Source organism: Corvus cornix, chromosome 2 (genome assembly GCF_000738735.6).
Source record: "Corvus cornix cornix isolate S_Up_H32 chromosome 2, ASM73873v5, whole genome shotgun sequence".
Lineage (NCBI taxonomy): Eukaryota > Metazoa > Chordata > Aves > Passeriformes > Corvidae > Corvus > Corvus cornix.
Genome location: NC_046333.1, coordinates 31,653,795 through 31,670,503, shown reverse-complemented (window position 1 = coordinate 31,670,503; position 16,709 = coordinate 31,653,795). Strand labels below are relative to the sequence as shown.

Sequence of the window (16,709 nt, the reverse complement as noted above, 5' to 3'; positions counted from 1 at the left end):
AATGGAAACTGAAAGAATATTCTCTGAAGCTTAAGCAGGTGATAAGGTAAATCATTTGCTGAAGCCCATGGAAGAGGTAAAAATAGATACCTCTTACTTTCTGCTTCCAGGATAACCACAGAATACTTCCCCCAGCCCTTTCCCTTCATCAGAGAGGTGAAGAAAGCTTTGCTAAAGTACTCTTCTATAATCAGCTACAAAAATTCACCACTATTATTACCTGAACCAGAAGTTCAACAGCCAGCTCCTACCTTACCAAACTACCTCCTTCATGGAGCCATTTCTGACTCTGGACTCCCCACTTTTAACATCCCAGAAAGACTCAGAGATGCAAAGCATTCTCAAAATATTACTGTTTCTCTGAATACATGCAATGTATGAATTCCTGCCCAGCTCAGAAAAGAAACACTCTGGAAAACTTCAATACTGCCATGGCAGCTGCATTCCCCTAACTTTGGAAATGATTACTCAAAGTTAACCTTAAGCCTATTAAATCTGTGCACATGGCCTGCCTGCCATAGTTCTTGAAAGTTACCACTCCCACTGTCTGCCTACTGAAAGAAGTTCTACTGAACTGGAAGTTCTCCCAACTTTCCATGGGAATCCAGTCCTCTAAAAGCTCCTGGATTAAGTGTAAATGAAACAAATGGGAAAGGTGAACAAAACAACTAGTTCAGGGTGACTGAGCAGCTCTCCTGAGCTGCTCAACCAATAAGCCTGAGTGGGGAAACCTTGGGCAGCAGAGCTGAGGCCAAACAGGTGGGGACTGTAACTGCCTGTGTAGCACAACAGCAAGCAAGAAAAGTATGCGAGTAGAGCCAGGAGAACATCCTCCTCCAAACCCCTTCACAACACACTGTGCTGTGTAAACAATGCTTTGTCTTCATACATATTGACAACAGATTATTTATGGTCAGGTTCACCTTTCCTCTTGAGGACAGAGTCCCGCCCCCAGCAGAAACACCTGGGGGTGGTGAACTGCTGCTGTCAGCCAGACTTCCATTACACATGTATCCATACCAAGCATGGAAAGAGCTAACCCTCCCTCTCACCAAACCCGAGAACACCAGGACAGGAACATACATTAGCAGTTCACCTACACTGCACAACAGCAGCATGAGCAGGACCAGCCTATCAACTGAGATATGTTAATCCTCTTTCCTCTACAGTCAGTGAGAGCTTTGAAAGTCACCAGACTAAAACCAAAATATTATCTTAGATCAGAGACAGCTTGGAACCCTCTACAGAGCACAAAAATCCATGCTACAAAAGTGGTTCAGCCATGTTTTAAGCACATAAAAGACTGCTTACTAACATCACCGGCTTTACCTGACTATGCCAATGTTCCATCAGCAAAGTTTATACACAGTTGCAGTTTTTTTACATGAAACAAGTTTTGCACTGGATCAAATAAACCTTGCTCCTTCTACTCTCAGAAGAGGAACAGACAAATGACAGAAGAGATCTTGATTAAAGAGGTAAACATATATTTGTCTCAGCAAGAGTGCTGGCACATGTCTCACTGGAAACATGGACAGAAGTCATATTGTCTGTTGTCATCCCCAAGTGCCTGATGGGTGAAAATATTGCCTTGGTTAACACCATGCAGTTCTCACAAGCCTTCTAATTCTTGTTGCCATAGCACTCATACATGCTTATGCAATGTACAGCTCACTTGTGAGCACATTAAAAAATGAAACCCAGATGAAATATGCTCTGAGTACTTACCAGGGAGCTATTTTAATGATTTACAAGCCATCAGTGGATGGACAGAGAGCACAGCTCATTAAAGCAATAGCAGAGCTGGCTGCCATGTCTGCATTCCTACTGAAATATCATTCAGGTAAGAATAAATATAAATATATAAACCTTTGCAACTGAGAGTCATTAGAAGGAATTAACAGAAATATGGCTGCCCAAGTAAATGAAAGGCAGAATTAACTGCTCTCCTCGGAAGGAAGGAAGGAAGGAAGGAAGATGGGAAGCTTGTAAAACGTGTGCTGTTGAAGTCCCAGCATTTCAAAAGGCTGTCAAGTGGCATAAGCCACATGTCTAGTCTTAAATGACTTCCTCCAAGGACATCCAGAAAGGTCACCCTTAGGGAGTAGCAGTGCTTAAAAGGAGCAGCTTGATGAGATTGTCAGCTTAAAGAGAAAACTAACAACCTAAATCCAGGATGTGACTTTCTTAGAGACTCAAATAGCCATTTGGAGGTTAAGAATCCCAAGATCGTCCTAACAAGGGATTCTGCTGATCAAATTATCATTTCTTTGCCACTATGTTGTTCAAAATTTGAAAGCAACTTATTAACCAGGCATATGCAGGGCTTCTGTACAGAATACCAAATACAGGGAGTAAGGACAAGAGGGAGGGCATAGATACAAATGAAAATATCTGCTATCAAACTTGAATGTGCTATGGAAGAAAGTTGGACCATTGATTTAAATTGCTGTATGTAATCAGTTGTCTTCTTTATCCTTTGCAAAAAGCAAATAAAGTAAGAGTATTGTGATCTTCCTTGTAGATTTAGTCACATTAGTCAACATACAACTAGAAAAGGGGCATACAGACCCTCAGTAACTACCAAACAGGTGCATTTCTGTGGTTTACTTTCAATCATTCAATGTTGAAACACCATGGTGGCTTAAACTGCTGTCTTTTCCTGGATTTTTATTTCACCTATAACTGCATATATGCCAGAGAGCAATGAGGGAGTGGATACATGACATCATCATAAACATACAGATTCAGCAGACCCACCAAGGTTGACTAGCATCTGATGCCAGATAAGCAATGAGATTCTATTTTAATTAGTACATTAATGGTTAACATTTTTTACATGAACACTGAAGCACAGTTTCTACATCTAAAGCCCTGTACAGATGTGATACATGGAGAAGTCCTACAGAATGAATACAGGCAATTAAGGAGGCAGTAAGAGGGAAATGGTTACCTCTAGAGTCTTTCACTCAACCAATGACAAAAGCATTACAGATGCATAGCCACATGTATTACATAATAAGTAAGTTTAATAATAATATAATAATAAAATAAGTTTATGCAATCAGTAGCCACTTCTCGATGCCTTATATGCCTTTTTTTCTTCTAGCTGCATTTGAAACAATCTCTTCCACTTACTATTCAAAATAGGCCTTTCGAAACCTGAACATATCAGATTAAACCTTTATCTAGAAAAAGACAAACCCCAACTCCACTTCTCAAATCTACTATGAGCAGATAAATGTAGAAGTGGCTAATTGACCCCCATGGTCAGTGCTTCTGGTATCAATTAGCAACTAATTCTCCATTGCATGATAAACATAATCACAGTCACAGGCTAGAACTGCAAAAAAGTTATGCATTTACAGAACTTCAAATATATGTTCAAGCAATTGTAGATTAAATATTATAAACTAGATCCTCAGACTTTTGCTTAGAGGATTCAGATGTATAAGCAAAAATAGGTTAAAAAAACTCTTTACACTTCCTTGTCTGTTTAGATCACATGTAAATAAAAAAAAATATGTTCCTCATATCTGTAGAAGCATTCAGAGAAAATATTATGATGACTTGTATTAAAAACCTTTATTTACATGATCACTCATGCTACAAATTCTAATACATCTGCCTACAAACTTACAGGTTTGAGTACTCAACTGGGGATTAAAAAAATAAACATGTGACAAAAGCAAATGATCAGCCCACATAAATACCACATCAGAAAAACCCCTTTACCTCAGGGTTTAAGGTATATAGTTCATGAGCAAGGCTCTTTTTGTTAGTTAGCCACTTTTAATAAACAGTAAGTGCTCAAATAATTAGTTATGTTTGAAAACCATTAAATTTAAAAAACAATGCCAGTTCCTTCAATTTAATTTTCCCAGTATTTTAGCACCTTTTTAAAATGATCAATCATTTGAAGGAGGATTTGCAGGATCTGATTGAAGGAATCCTGCAGTTGCACACGCTAAAAGGTTGGACTTCGCTTGCTGCATTGCAGGACACAGAAGTCCTTTCAGATCAGCCTTACACTTGGGAGAAATTACAGCTCATTTATACACCTACCCACCATGCACTGGAATATGGTTATCACAAAAGAGACAATAGCAATACAGCATTTCAACTGTCACATATGTTCAAATACAAAGAAATGTTGCATAAGAAACTTTTCATGAGTCCCTTCAGAAATGCAAATGGACAAAGGGGGAAAACAGGTCACAGAAAACTGCAAAAACACACAATAGCCCAAAGAATTATGGTAAGAAAGATGATAGGAGAGGTTAAAATAAATAAGAAAGATGATATAGGAACAAAGATAATATGAGAGAAATTCAATCTGCACTCAAGTTACCTAGGAAACAGAGTGTCTGTGTGGTGAGCGGTTTATAGAGGAAAAAAAATAGCATTGTTTAGAAAAAAACAGTCTTTCAGAGAATCTCACAAACTTAGCAAACAGGCCTACGGAAACAAAGAAGCAGTTCACATTCCCACCAGGCCTAACGACTGGCGTTTGCAAACTTTTAACTCAAAGAAATTTAAAATAGGCACATTGTAAATCTCTCAAGGCAAGCATTTATAATGGATTTAGCAGCACACCATAACTGCAGTTCTACCCTTGCAGTATTAACAATGGTTTTCAGATAAAGGTCCTGTGTAGGCACACAAAATAATCTAAATTCGAGATTAGAAAACAGAAAGTATTTAGCATTTATGTTCATGGAGTTAGATTTCAAATCCTCATTTAAAAAAAGTCAACCCAAAAATGCTGGTTTACTATTTCTAGATAAAACTACCTTTCTTTTCTCTCTCTTTTTAATCTTTAACAGTACCTACTCTGGGTGCATGAGCAATAAATAATTGGAGGCTAATGACAACAAAACTCAAAAAGATTGCATTTCATCCTTCTCACCTAATTTTCTCTGACTCAGGCCATGCAAATGTAAAGGGTGCAGCCAGACTACTGGCTGTCAAGGTAATAAGCTGCATAAAAATTAAGGACTAAAAAAGCATTTTAAGTTCATGCAGCCTTCAGAACTGGTCAACACAACTCCTCTCAATTCTTCAAGGAAAAAGGTTTCCTCAAAAAGCCTGTGAAGTTCAGGACAGGTTTTTTTTTTTTCTCCCACAACAGCCAGGAAGTAGGCAGCTCAGGCCTCTGAAACTACAGGGACACATCCCAGAAACGGCATAATCCATATGTGGCTTCTCTTCATTTCTCTCAATCTTTCTCTCCTTTCCTAATTCCTCCACCTTTTCATAAAGCTTTTTTTTTTTTTTTTTTTTTGAGTATGATTTTGGTTTTTTGGGGGAAGAGGAAAGATAGTTTCAGCTTTATCCTGTTGTAGGACAGAAAAAACAGAGGGGGTGGGGGGAATTCAGAATCTTAATGTTTTCACATGATGAGAAAAACATTTCTCACCCAGCACTAACAGCTAGGAAAAGCATCCTTCCCATTTTGTAGAAGTGTATCATGCAGCCTGTTCTTCACATTATCTCTTCCAACTACTGTTGCTTTCATACAGAATTTCAGAGGGAATATGGAAACAGATTGCCTGTTAGCTTTTCAGGGTAAACTACAAGCATTGTGTGGGTCAGCAGTTTAAGAACCACAGCTTGGAGGCCTGAAATCTATCTATTTCAGGTACTGCTATGATGACCACGTCGACAATACCTTAAAAAGCAAAGAGACTATTGTAGGGTGGGGACATGCAAAACTTCATCTTATATCTATTTAAAGAATACAAATACTTGCTAATCTGACAAAAAACAATCCATTCCTTCAAAACCTCCTTCCAAGATACCTCTCTGATTCTGGAAAAAGTTAACAAAAAATTTTAAAACATCGGGAAGTTGAAAATAAGCATACTTATTTTTCAGGCATAAATATCACTACCAGTTCAGGCATAAATATCACTGCTGAAGAATAGAGAGGAGACCAGCCTTCTATCTTAAAACAGGACAGCTGAGTCACTCATAACTGCAAGCCAGTGCCAGAGTGGTCCATAATTTGTTAGGTAACAGGTAATATCTCAATTCCTAAGGACTCCTGTCTTGGTTAACTGACCCTAAAGCAAACCCCCAAAGAAACAGGACAAGCAGATGATAGTCCTATGCAAAGCCTCACCTTCCTGACTGTTGGGAGTAGCAGAAAGTGTTACACACCCAAGATTTGTCTTTTGTGTTTGTAGGTCACATTTCCAATTGCACAAGTGATCATGAAGCCAGCCAGCCAGCCATCTCCACAGATCAGTCACAGCACAGCCTCTCTTCAGTGAGGCTGCATGGTGCAACTGGTTGTGGATTTTGAGATGGGAGGATTCCATGGGTTGTCTTATGTGGTTATTCCACGTTGTGGTTGCACGAAAGAATGATGCAGTGCATTTGGACTATGTTGGTTCTTGATGAACCACATATGTTGTTTTGATTTCAAGAGATCCCAAGTCTGGGCAGTACTGGAGTGGATATTTGTTCTTAAGAAGTCCCAAAGGTTAGAAGGAGCTGGTGCTGGGGCTGTCTGTTTCTGAGGAATTTCCATCAGATGGGGTTGACTCCACCAGGAAGTAGTTTTCCCATGGACAAGGCTGTTTTGGTGATATATGCCAAGAGACTCTGGAGTGACAAAGACACTGACAGAGCCATGGTCTTAAACTGCTGCTTATTTTTTTTTTTTTATGTCTATAAAGCTTCATATATAGTGACCACTGAAAAAGATGATGAAGAGTAATGGAAACCACTTGTCGTTGCCCAGCTGGCTGCTGAGAAGTGCGTTCTGTTGAGAAGCTGGGTGGCAGAGTTTGGCCATAAGAATGCTTTGAATCTGCAGAAGCTAGAACACCACCATGAAGAGGTAAACCATTTTAATGGCACGCTAACTACATTTGTCAGAGAGGAAATGGGATTGCTGCTGCCTTAGACATATATCTTCCAGGACTAATAGTGGCTTTCAGCATGTGGCAGCAGTACTGCTCAACTCAGCAGGAAAACAGGCCATTACAGGGCAACCAGCAACTCTGCCGTGCTTTTCAGGAGCTGGCAATGAGATGCTGTGGGAGGAAAAAAACCCCAACAACAAAGAAACCCCAGAAAAATCTCAACATTACAGTTGCTACTCACTCAACACAAACCCAGAGATCAGGAAAGCTCTGACCTGAGCCACCCAGCAAAGCTCTCCATGATTCAAATCCCTGACCTTCCACCTGGCTTTGAGTTCTGAGGCAGAAAAAGAGCAACTTGAGTGAGGCTGCAATATCAGCAGGGAAGCAGGGGTGGTTTGGATGCGAAAGGTGTTCCTGGTGGAAGTGAGACACAAAAAACCCACCCAGTTGTGCCAACAGTATCACCAAATGTCACTTAGAGTTATTACCCCTGCCTCCATAACTCATAACCTTTGCTCCTGGAGGATTGTGGAATACATTGTGGATAAAGCTTGAAAGTACACACATTAGTTCACAGCAATTTACTAATTGAATCTTCACTTTGAAGGAAGAGAAGAACAGAACAGTGACTCACTGGAGATGTTGTTAATCGAAGGATGGTTCCATTTTTTATTTCATTACGATTCTGAAAGAGAAAAATCCAAAGGTTTTACTTAAGACTTGCTCACATAAGAAGATGAAGCATGCATTGAGCAGAATGTCATGCTAAACCTGCAACAGTGCTTTCCCCGTCTGCATGCAAAACTTCCCTCTTTCAGATGTAAGCTAGCATCTATTTTCCTCACTGAGGCATGCAACATTAGCTTCAACAAATCGGTTGAATTCACAAGACACTTAACCAACCTGAACTCTTTCAAGAATGACTTCAATGTTTTTCAAAATTTAGCTTCCACTGGCAACTTCTAAATATTTTTTTGAAATATGCTGTCCATGGCGTCCGGCTCTGGCATTGTACATACTTGAGGAGTTTGTAAGTTTGCTGAAACCTGTCATTAAGCATCTGCAGGATTTAGAATTCATCCCACTGGCTCTTTATTTTCTATAACAAGAACATGCTGACTTAAACCACTGGAACCTACCCACTGAGCTCTGCCACCACGACTTTGCATTCTCCCTCCAAGTAAAAAAAGCATTGCTGTTAGCAGTGTAAAGTTCAAACATGTCATAAGTCCTTCTCTTTGCCTGGCTGTCAGAAAGAGAGGGCATTAAACATTTTCTTTTGGTTAAGCTCACATTGCCATGGCGTAAGCTGTGGTGTACACTTACAGCATCCTTACGACTTTGTGGTCAAAGCCCACGTGCACGGTCTCCCCCTGTGGTGTGTGTAGGGGAGCCTCCCCTTTTTCAACAACTACCTCCTGTTCACTACAGGGTAGGAGAATAGGTACCTACAGCAGTGAACATACTGACAGGTATTGACTGTGTGGAGCACAATGCCAGTCATGGTTCAGTAGCTTGCTCATGGGCTGACACCCTAATCTGTCAAAGGAATTGGAGGAATCCCTAACAGTTTGAGAGAGAAGAGCTAATTTTGTACTGAAGACCACGTTGCAGGCTTTCTGCAGACTGGTGTTTAGCCAAGAAAAAATATGAAGGTGTATTTCTCCTCAGACAGTTTTTCCCAAATTTATTTCATCCTTCTTGTTCCCATTATGATACATCTCAAATCCAAAATGCTAAAAAACAGATAAATCTTGCCTGAAACCAGGTCAAGTAGCCCCAAAATAAAACTCCAGTTCATTGTCTCATTCTTGATATCCAAGTCGTCTGTGGGATTGGTTCTAGCTACCTCCAAGATCCTTAAAGATCACTTTCCACCCACAAAGACTTCTTCACTCTAACTGAAATAATTGAAGTGCCAGACAACACAGGGGGTACAAGAGAGAAGCTTTCTCACAGCATCTTTGCCTACATATGTAGCAACTCTCCTCAGCCCTCAGCTGTCTCCTCCTCCCAGAACAGTCTCAGGGAGGCCAGCCAGGCTATACTCAAAAGAGGGGCAAAGAAGGGTGAGCAGCTAAGTAGTGGGTGACTTCCCACAGCACTGTCAAAGTGCCAGATTTTCTCCACTTGCAGTGAAACAGCACCAGACCCAGCTACATTTCATCATGTCTAAGGAATCTGTGTGAAGTGGCCATAGTGCATTTGTGTGGTTGAATCTCAATCAGTGCTGAAACAAACTCACTTCACAAACAGTTGTGGTCGCTTAAACTCTTACCACCTCCTGGATTTGTGGAGCTGAATAAAAGTAATTGCTTTGGGACAGACAATTAGCATAGGCTAAATCTACCTCCATCAGCAGCTTAGACTAAGCTACTGCACCTCAGCTGCATTAGGCCAGAGCGGGTACATGTACACATGCACAAGGTTCCATCAGCTTTGGTTGGCAGGCAGCAAATTCCAGCACGCAACAATATGAAAAACAGGGAATCAACAAGATTGAAACAACTTGAACTACATTAATCACATTCAGAATTTAAAGTTCACTGACATCTTTATAAAAACATTGGAGCTTAGAAGTAGACTGTTCCTAAACATAAATAAGGGCACACATAGAGGCTTATCTTTTTAAGCAGCAAAACTTTAGGCCTAAAGTTTCTCATGTTTCCTGCTGCAATTAACATGAACAAATGAGTACAAACGAGTTTGTGGTTTGTTTGTGACAAGTTACTTCATCTAGGCCACAATAAGTATCTCTGCAAACACTCCTAGTCCACTGCAAACAAGAGGTACTGAGCATAGCATGAGAAGGTTATATGGTGATCTCCAGAGACTTGAGGAGGAACAGAGGAAACACAGAGGAACACAAAGAGTACATAAAAGCATCACTGAACTCCATTTTCTTTGGAGTCTTTTTGTTTAATCATCAAGATGAATCTAAAACACCAAAGCTTTCAGACTCAAAAGTGTAATGCTTGTCAGAACCCACAACACACAAGCCCATAGACCTTTCATCATGTCCAGCTCAGCACAAGGTGTGTATGTCTGTCCTATACTTTAAATTCAATCATTGTATCACAACAGAGAGAGAGAGAGAGCTCATCTTCAACTCCTGGTTTAGAATAAGACTTAAGGAAAACTGCTCACACCTTATCTCTGAAAGCATTCAAAGCATAAAGTCTCTAGCACAGCAAGCTAGCCAAAATTTGAAAAAGGTTAGCAGTTACACAATAAAAAAAATCACTTTTGCTTATCCATTCTAAATATTGGCTTAATCACATACCAGGAAACAGCATGTAAGAGTCCAATTAAGCCAAGAGGCTTTCTTACATTAACTGTGTGATGCAGTAGTCAGCATGCCAGTTAATTTTAATTGTAACATTTACACACAGTTAATCCGCTTAGTATTAGGGATAGCATCCTGTGGATTTCTTTTCCAGGATAACAGAACATCATTACAGCAGCCCAGCTTTGGCAGACATACTTATAAGCATCACTCCTACTCAGGACAGAACTCATTCCCACCTATGGTAGAAAAATAATAAAAAAAAAAAGAGACAAGAACAGGACAAAAAAAAATAAAAAAAACCCTCTTCCAAGATATTCCCAACCCGTTTGTCAAGTGTACATGAGGTTGGTAGGTTCGTGGTGTTGATCTGTGTTAGAAAAGATTAATCCTGAGCAGGGAAGGAACCAGTGAAATGGTACCATCCAAAATGTCCCTAAAATCTCTATAACAGGAAAATAGATCTGTTATAAATGTTATCTAGGACAAAGACAGCAGTTATATCAAGGATATAAATGAGCCCCATCTGAAATATTTTATCTAGCAAGATATGATATATCACAAGATGATTTCTGTCTAATTGAGTAGGTAATATTTCCAAGATGTGCTTTCAATCAGACTAAATACTTTCATAAAGACACACAAAGAGCAGAACACAGCAGGAAGTAGAGGATACCTGGAAAGTTCATCTTGCATTCAGATTTTAGGACCCTCTGCCTTCTAACTTCACCAGCTGGAGCAACGTGAACCTACATGACTATAAATGCTTCAGAAGGCAGGAGAAGCAAGGAAGGAGAGGCAGTGGGGTAGCCCTGTATGTCAGAGAGTTTTCCTTTCTCATAGAAGTAAGGAAGAACTACTAGCCTGGAATTCTGGAGGGGAGATTTGTGCCTGTTTAGGAGCCTGGTTGACAGAACCCATTGGGAGGCAGTCCTGAGCGGCAAAGGAGTCCAGGAAGGCTGCATATCCTGCATGAAGGAAATCTTGAAAGCTCAGCAGCAGGCCAATGCTAGACAAGCAGTGGGAAAGACCAGCCTGGCTGAGCACAAACCTTTGGTTGGAACTCAGGAAAAAGAGGAGATATTATGACCTTTGGAAAAAGGGGCAGCACACTCAGGAGGGCCACAGGAGTGTTGTGAGGTTATGCAGGGAGAAAATTAGAAGGGCCAAAGCTCAGCTAGAAGTTAATCTGGCTACTGCTGGAAAACATAATAAAACATCTTTCTATAAACATATTAGGAACAAAAGGAAGGCTAGGGAGAATATCCATCAGATGAGATTAGCTTGGTAAGAAAGCACAAGGAGCTAAGAACAGCAACACTGGGAGTTCAATGCCCATATGGGCCATTCACGTAAGAGTTGGACTTGATGATACTTGTGGGTCCCTTCCAACAGAGAATATCCTGTGATCTGGATGTGAGGGAACACGTAAGTCACAAAGGATGAGGAAGAGGCTGAGGTACTTAATTCCTTCTTTCCTCAGTCTTTAGTGGCAACACCAGTTGTTCTCGGGGTACCCAGTCCCCTGCACTGGAAGACAGAGACGAGGAGAGGATTGCAATCCCCATTATCGAAGGGGAAATGCTACACCATTTAGACACACTGTCTATGGGGCTGGATGGAAATTACCCAAGGACACTGAGGAAGCTGGTGGCAGTACTCACCAAGCCACTTTCAAGCACTGATCAACAGTCCTGGCTAACTGGGGAAGTCCCAGCTGACTGGAGATTAGCAGATGTGATGCCCATCTACAAGAGGGGCTAGAAGGAGGATGTGGGCACCTCCAGGCCTGTCAGTCTGACCTCAGTGCCAGGGAAAGTCATAGAACAGATCACCTTGAGTGACATCATGAGGCACATACAGGACTACCAGATGATTAGGCCCAGCCAGAAGGGGTTTATGAAAGGCACGTCCTGCTTGACTAACCTGGTCTCCTATGACAAATTGGCCTGATCAGTGGATGAGGGAAAGGCTGCGGATGTTGTTCACCTGGACTTTAGTAAAGCCTTTGACACTGTCTCCCACAGCATTCTCCTGGAGAAACTGGCTGCTCATGGCTTGGACAGGTGCATTGCTTGCTGGGTAAAAAACTGGCTTGATTGCCAATCCCAAAAGGTGATGATGAGTGGAGGTACATTCAGCTGGTTACATCTAGCAGCTGGTCATCACTGGTGTTCCCCAGGGCTCAGAAAGGTGGAGGTCAGTCTCTTTTAAGTAACAATCAATAGGATAAGAGGAAATGGCATCAGGTTGCACCAGGGGTGTTTTAGATTGGATAGTAGGAAAAAATTCTTCACAGAAAGTTTTGCCAAGCACTGGAACAGGCTGCCCAGGGAAGTGGTTGAGTCACTATCCTTGGAAGCATTTAAAAGATGTGGCACTTGGGAACACAATTTATTGGTGGACTTGGCAGTGCTGGGTTAGTGGTTGGACTTGATTATCTTAGAAGGTCTTTCCCAACATAAACAAGTCTATGCTTCTATGACTATCTGCCACCAGATTCTGTTTAGTCTCAAAGCACTGCTTTTCTGTGCCATAGACTACTTTACCCAAAACACATGCAGGGGACTTGCAGAGATTTGCATCTAGAAAGCAGGCCTCAAGCATTAGCAGAGTCCGCCAAACCATGCAGAGGGATGAAGGTAAACAAATTCACTTAAAAAAACCCCTATCAAAATAGCGAAGCTATTTATTCAGAGATTTGCTGCAGTGACATTGGAAAATTTATCAGGTAAAATGGTTTATTTTGCCACACATTTGTCTTATTATTTTAATGATCTCTTATACTCAACATTCAGCTCACTTTAACTGGTTGGAATGGAATGTTTTCTTAACATATTTGAGGAAGACCTAGAAGCATTGGTTCCCATGGTTATAGCTCACTCAGCCTATTCTTTAACCTTGACCAAACAGCTTTCTTCATACTTCTCTAACCACCCTAGAGAATAACAGCCTAGAAATCTAAAATTCTTCTTGTGTTTATTACCTTTAGTAATTGATTCATTACTATTTCCATACTGCTGTTATTTTGTTACACATTCCCCCAAATGGACACAACGACAGAAAATTAGAGCTGTGAAATACACTTTAAGTTAACGACTCCATTACATTTCCACAAGGATGAGTTGGTGCAAGTTGTAAATAAGGAAAAAATGACTCAAAATATTTGAGTTATAGAGTTCATGACTAAGTTATCCACTCAGGAAAGAGAAGCAAAGTCCTTGCTGGCAGATCTCCCTTAAAGCACTGATTCAATGTGCTACAGGATCCCGTAAACACTGGGTGTCATCAGAGGTGGCACTGGGAATAAGACAGAGGGTGTCACTTTGCCACAGCACAGTAACTTCACGTACCCACATACAGGGCACTGAGGCAGCTTTGATCTTCACATCTTAGGAAGGACACAGTAGTTTCTGAGAAAATGCAGAGAAAGGCAAGTGTCCAATAGGCTTCAGCAGTTGCCTCAAAGGCAGGGTCTCCTCAGTTTGGAGGGACAAAGGACACAAGAAAGAATGTAGTGGACAACCAGAATGCAGAACTGTTTTTATGAAACCCTGCAGTATAAGAACTTTGGGGTACTTGAAATCAGTAGGGGATCAATTTAAAGCAGATAAAGAATACCCTTTTCATTCAGAAGGCAGTAAACTCTTCAAACTTGCTGTCAGGAGTTATATAAGCAGGCCATATCAGCAGGTTCAACAAGAGATGAAAGAGTGGCATGGCCTTTATGTAGGATATTAAAAAGACTAAGTGTAGATGTAGCCTCCAACACCTGTAGTACAACAAATGGGAACACTGAGGAAGCATAAAGACTGAAAGCCATCATCAGATCAGTGCCCTGAACAGCATTTGCTACTGCTAGAGACTCTGAGAGACAGATTATGAGATGAGATTTCATTTGGCTGACTTGGTAGGGAATTTCTTAAATTTATTTTTAGTCACCAAAATACTTAATAAGATGTAAGCTAAGTTATACAGGTAATTACCAATATTGTACTCTTTGGCATGACAGAATTGTAATGTTTTAGAAGAAATACTGATGCAATTAATCTTGTGATAAAATTTCTTTTCTGGGAAGCTGTTGAAAAGAAGGGAAAATGTCTTCTGGTTTTTCATGTTATAATTTGATGATAACATTTTCCTGAAAAAATGAAGTAGTTTGTCTGAAGTTTCTAAAAAGAGGACATTTTCTTCATGCTATTTGTCTGTCTCTATTCAAGGATTACAGTAGTAAATAAACCAAGTTAGACCAGTGGTGCAGTTTCAGGCTGTACCTTAGCCAGTGCAATTCTACAGCCCACAAGATGCACAGTTCTGCACATATCCCTCCAGTGTGTGGGTTCCCAACTCTTCCCTTACATCAGATCTTCCAACAGGCAGCAGCACAGTCAACCACCTGACCTTACGAAAGATAACACTTCCTCTCCCCTTCATTCACAAAAAGGAGAATAAAAACTATTCCAGAGTCCAGAGTTTTCTTTTGGCAGATCTGTGACTTGAACAAGCTCACCGTCCAGCAGCAGTCACTAGGATGTTAGTGAAGCAAAAACAAGGAAGGAAGAAACAGAGTAGAAAAAGAAACTCAACTACCTTTTCCTCCAGCAACCCAAAGTAATACCAGCTTGACCGCCACTTAAACCACATCCTAAGAAAAAGACCAAACTTTGCATCATCTACCCATCTGCAAGTGAACTGATCTACAAGGATAACATTACCAGGCACTACTTGTTCTGCAGAGCAGCAGTGGTATTACACTTCAAGCAGATATCCTTCTGACACTTTAGAAGAAGTTACACACAAGTTATTTTTAACCTGGATCAGTTCCCCAATTCAAGCAACCACACAGACACACAGCACAGTTGTACCAGTAACACGGAAGGGGTGGGCCCATGACAAGCAGCCCTATCATCCTCTGATAAGTGAACGTAAGAGCTGCACCCTGAAAAATAAACATCAGGAAATGACTGACCCAGCTGTGCTCATACTATTATTAGTAAGATATTCCAAGTAAAATAATCCCAAGTAAGGATTATCAAATTGAAGTCAGCTCTTCAGCACAGGTCACCCACCACATTCGCTCATAGCACCCCTGAGGGGTCAGCACAGGAGCAGTGGCTGCTTAAGCAGATGCTTAAAGAACAGCTGAATACTGAAGCCAAGACTGTGGCTCACAGTCACTTTTGCCAAATCAAAGCATGGTTTGCTACCATAGAGTCTTGCTTTCAACATCTTGCTCATTCCTACTATTGTTATATGTGGCATAAACAGTTGTATCAGTCAACAAGGGAACTAAACCAGATGAAACCATTTTGGGGTTTGGCTGGTTTGCACAGTAGAAGACAGGAATAAGCAGTATAGTATAGGCAGGAAAGCAGGCCAGCTCATTTTGCAAGCACCACATTTGGAACCACAACACCGAGACTTGTTTAAGGGGAAGCCTGCAGGTGTTTGGGCTTCTCTAGGACATACATCCCACTCCTACACCCTTCCTGTGCCCCTCCTCTCACCCACAGAAGGACTATGGGTAGAACATCCCTTTTCCATTTTTCACTACATATGGAGTCTGACAAATTTTGTTCTATGTCAGCTTAACCCAGTTCCAGAAACAACTGAGGGACAGCTCACAGCTCTTAAAAAAAGCAAAGTTCCATTCTTCTTCCTACCCTTCCTTTACTTCTTTCTTGTCTACAGGCTATTCCTGGACACGATTGAAGAGTCCTGCCTCATCCCTGCATCAGATCAAGCAGCCTTTTTCTTAAGCAAATTTAATGAGTTAAAGTGGAACAAAATGGCACAAAACAATTCCCCCCTTGCCACCACCTTCAAAAATTGTCAACAACAACAAAAAAAACAACAACAAAAAAACCAACCAAACAAAAAAAAAGTAGCAAGATCTCCTGGGGAAGGGGAGAAGAAATCAAAATGACCCTCGATCAGCACTGACCTGTTATGTCTGTTCACTGCACTTTGGAAAACTACCCATTCAAACAGGTTGTTCCTTAAGTATAAAGATGAATTAAGGAGTATTTTTCTGTTGGCCAAACCTTACACAGAACTGTTTGCTATCAGTGGAATCCAAACAGTTGTACTGTACCCCTGGTATGCCACCTATCTTCAGGTGCTGTAACAGAAAGCCAAATCTTTTCAGAGACTTTCCTCTCTAGTGGTTGCTTGTGCAGCAAAATTATAAACTTAATTCAAGAAAATATCTATACAGCCTTTTAAAAAAAAAGAACACTTGATCCATCTCCTCAGCCTTGATGTGGAACTAAGGAACTGAAGATTATCATAACAAATATATTAAAAGGAAACAAGCAGAAGAATTAAGCTGTTTGTGCTGGGCCCAGGAATTATAACAGGTCAACAGCACATAATTATTTTCTTTGGAAAATTGAGTATAGACCAAAAGTTCTACAAAAAGTGTCCTAAGAGAACTAAAAGAAGGATAACCATTACCACTGTTCTTGAAATCAGCAGGAATGAAGGAGGATTGAAAGTGATTTAATATATGGATACGCAAGTTTTACCTGTGTTCATTTGAAAAATAT

The 16,709-nt window shown here is 40.7% G+C and overlaps 1 protein-coding gene across 4 annotated transcripts in view; it reads right to left on the bottom strand.

Moving 5' to 3' along the window:
• The window catches only part of ELMO1 (engulfment and cell motility 1), a 305,196-nt gene that overhangs the window by 220,147 nt on the left and 68,340 nt on the right, over positions 1–16,709 (bottom strand). For 3 of the 4 annotated variants that reach the window (XM_039548679.1, XM_039548678.1, XM_010398718.4), the window contains one exon: positions 7,510–7,560. The exons of the other annotated variant lie outside the window; for it this stretch is intronic. In XM_039548679.1, coding sequence (XP_039404613.1) covers positions 7,510–7,560 — 51 coding nt within the window. The remainder of the gene's footprint in view (positions 1–7,509; positions 7,561–16,709) is intronic. 4 annotated transcript variants of the gene reach the window in all.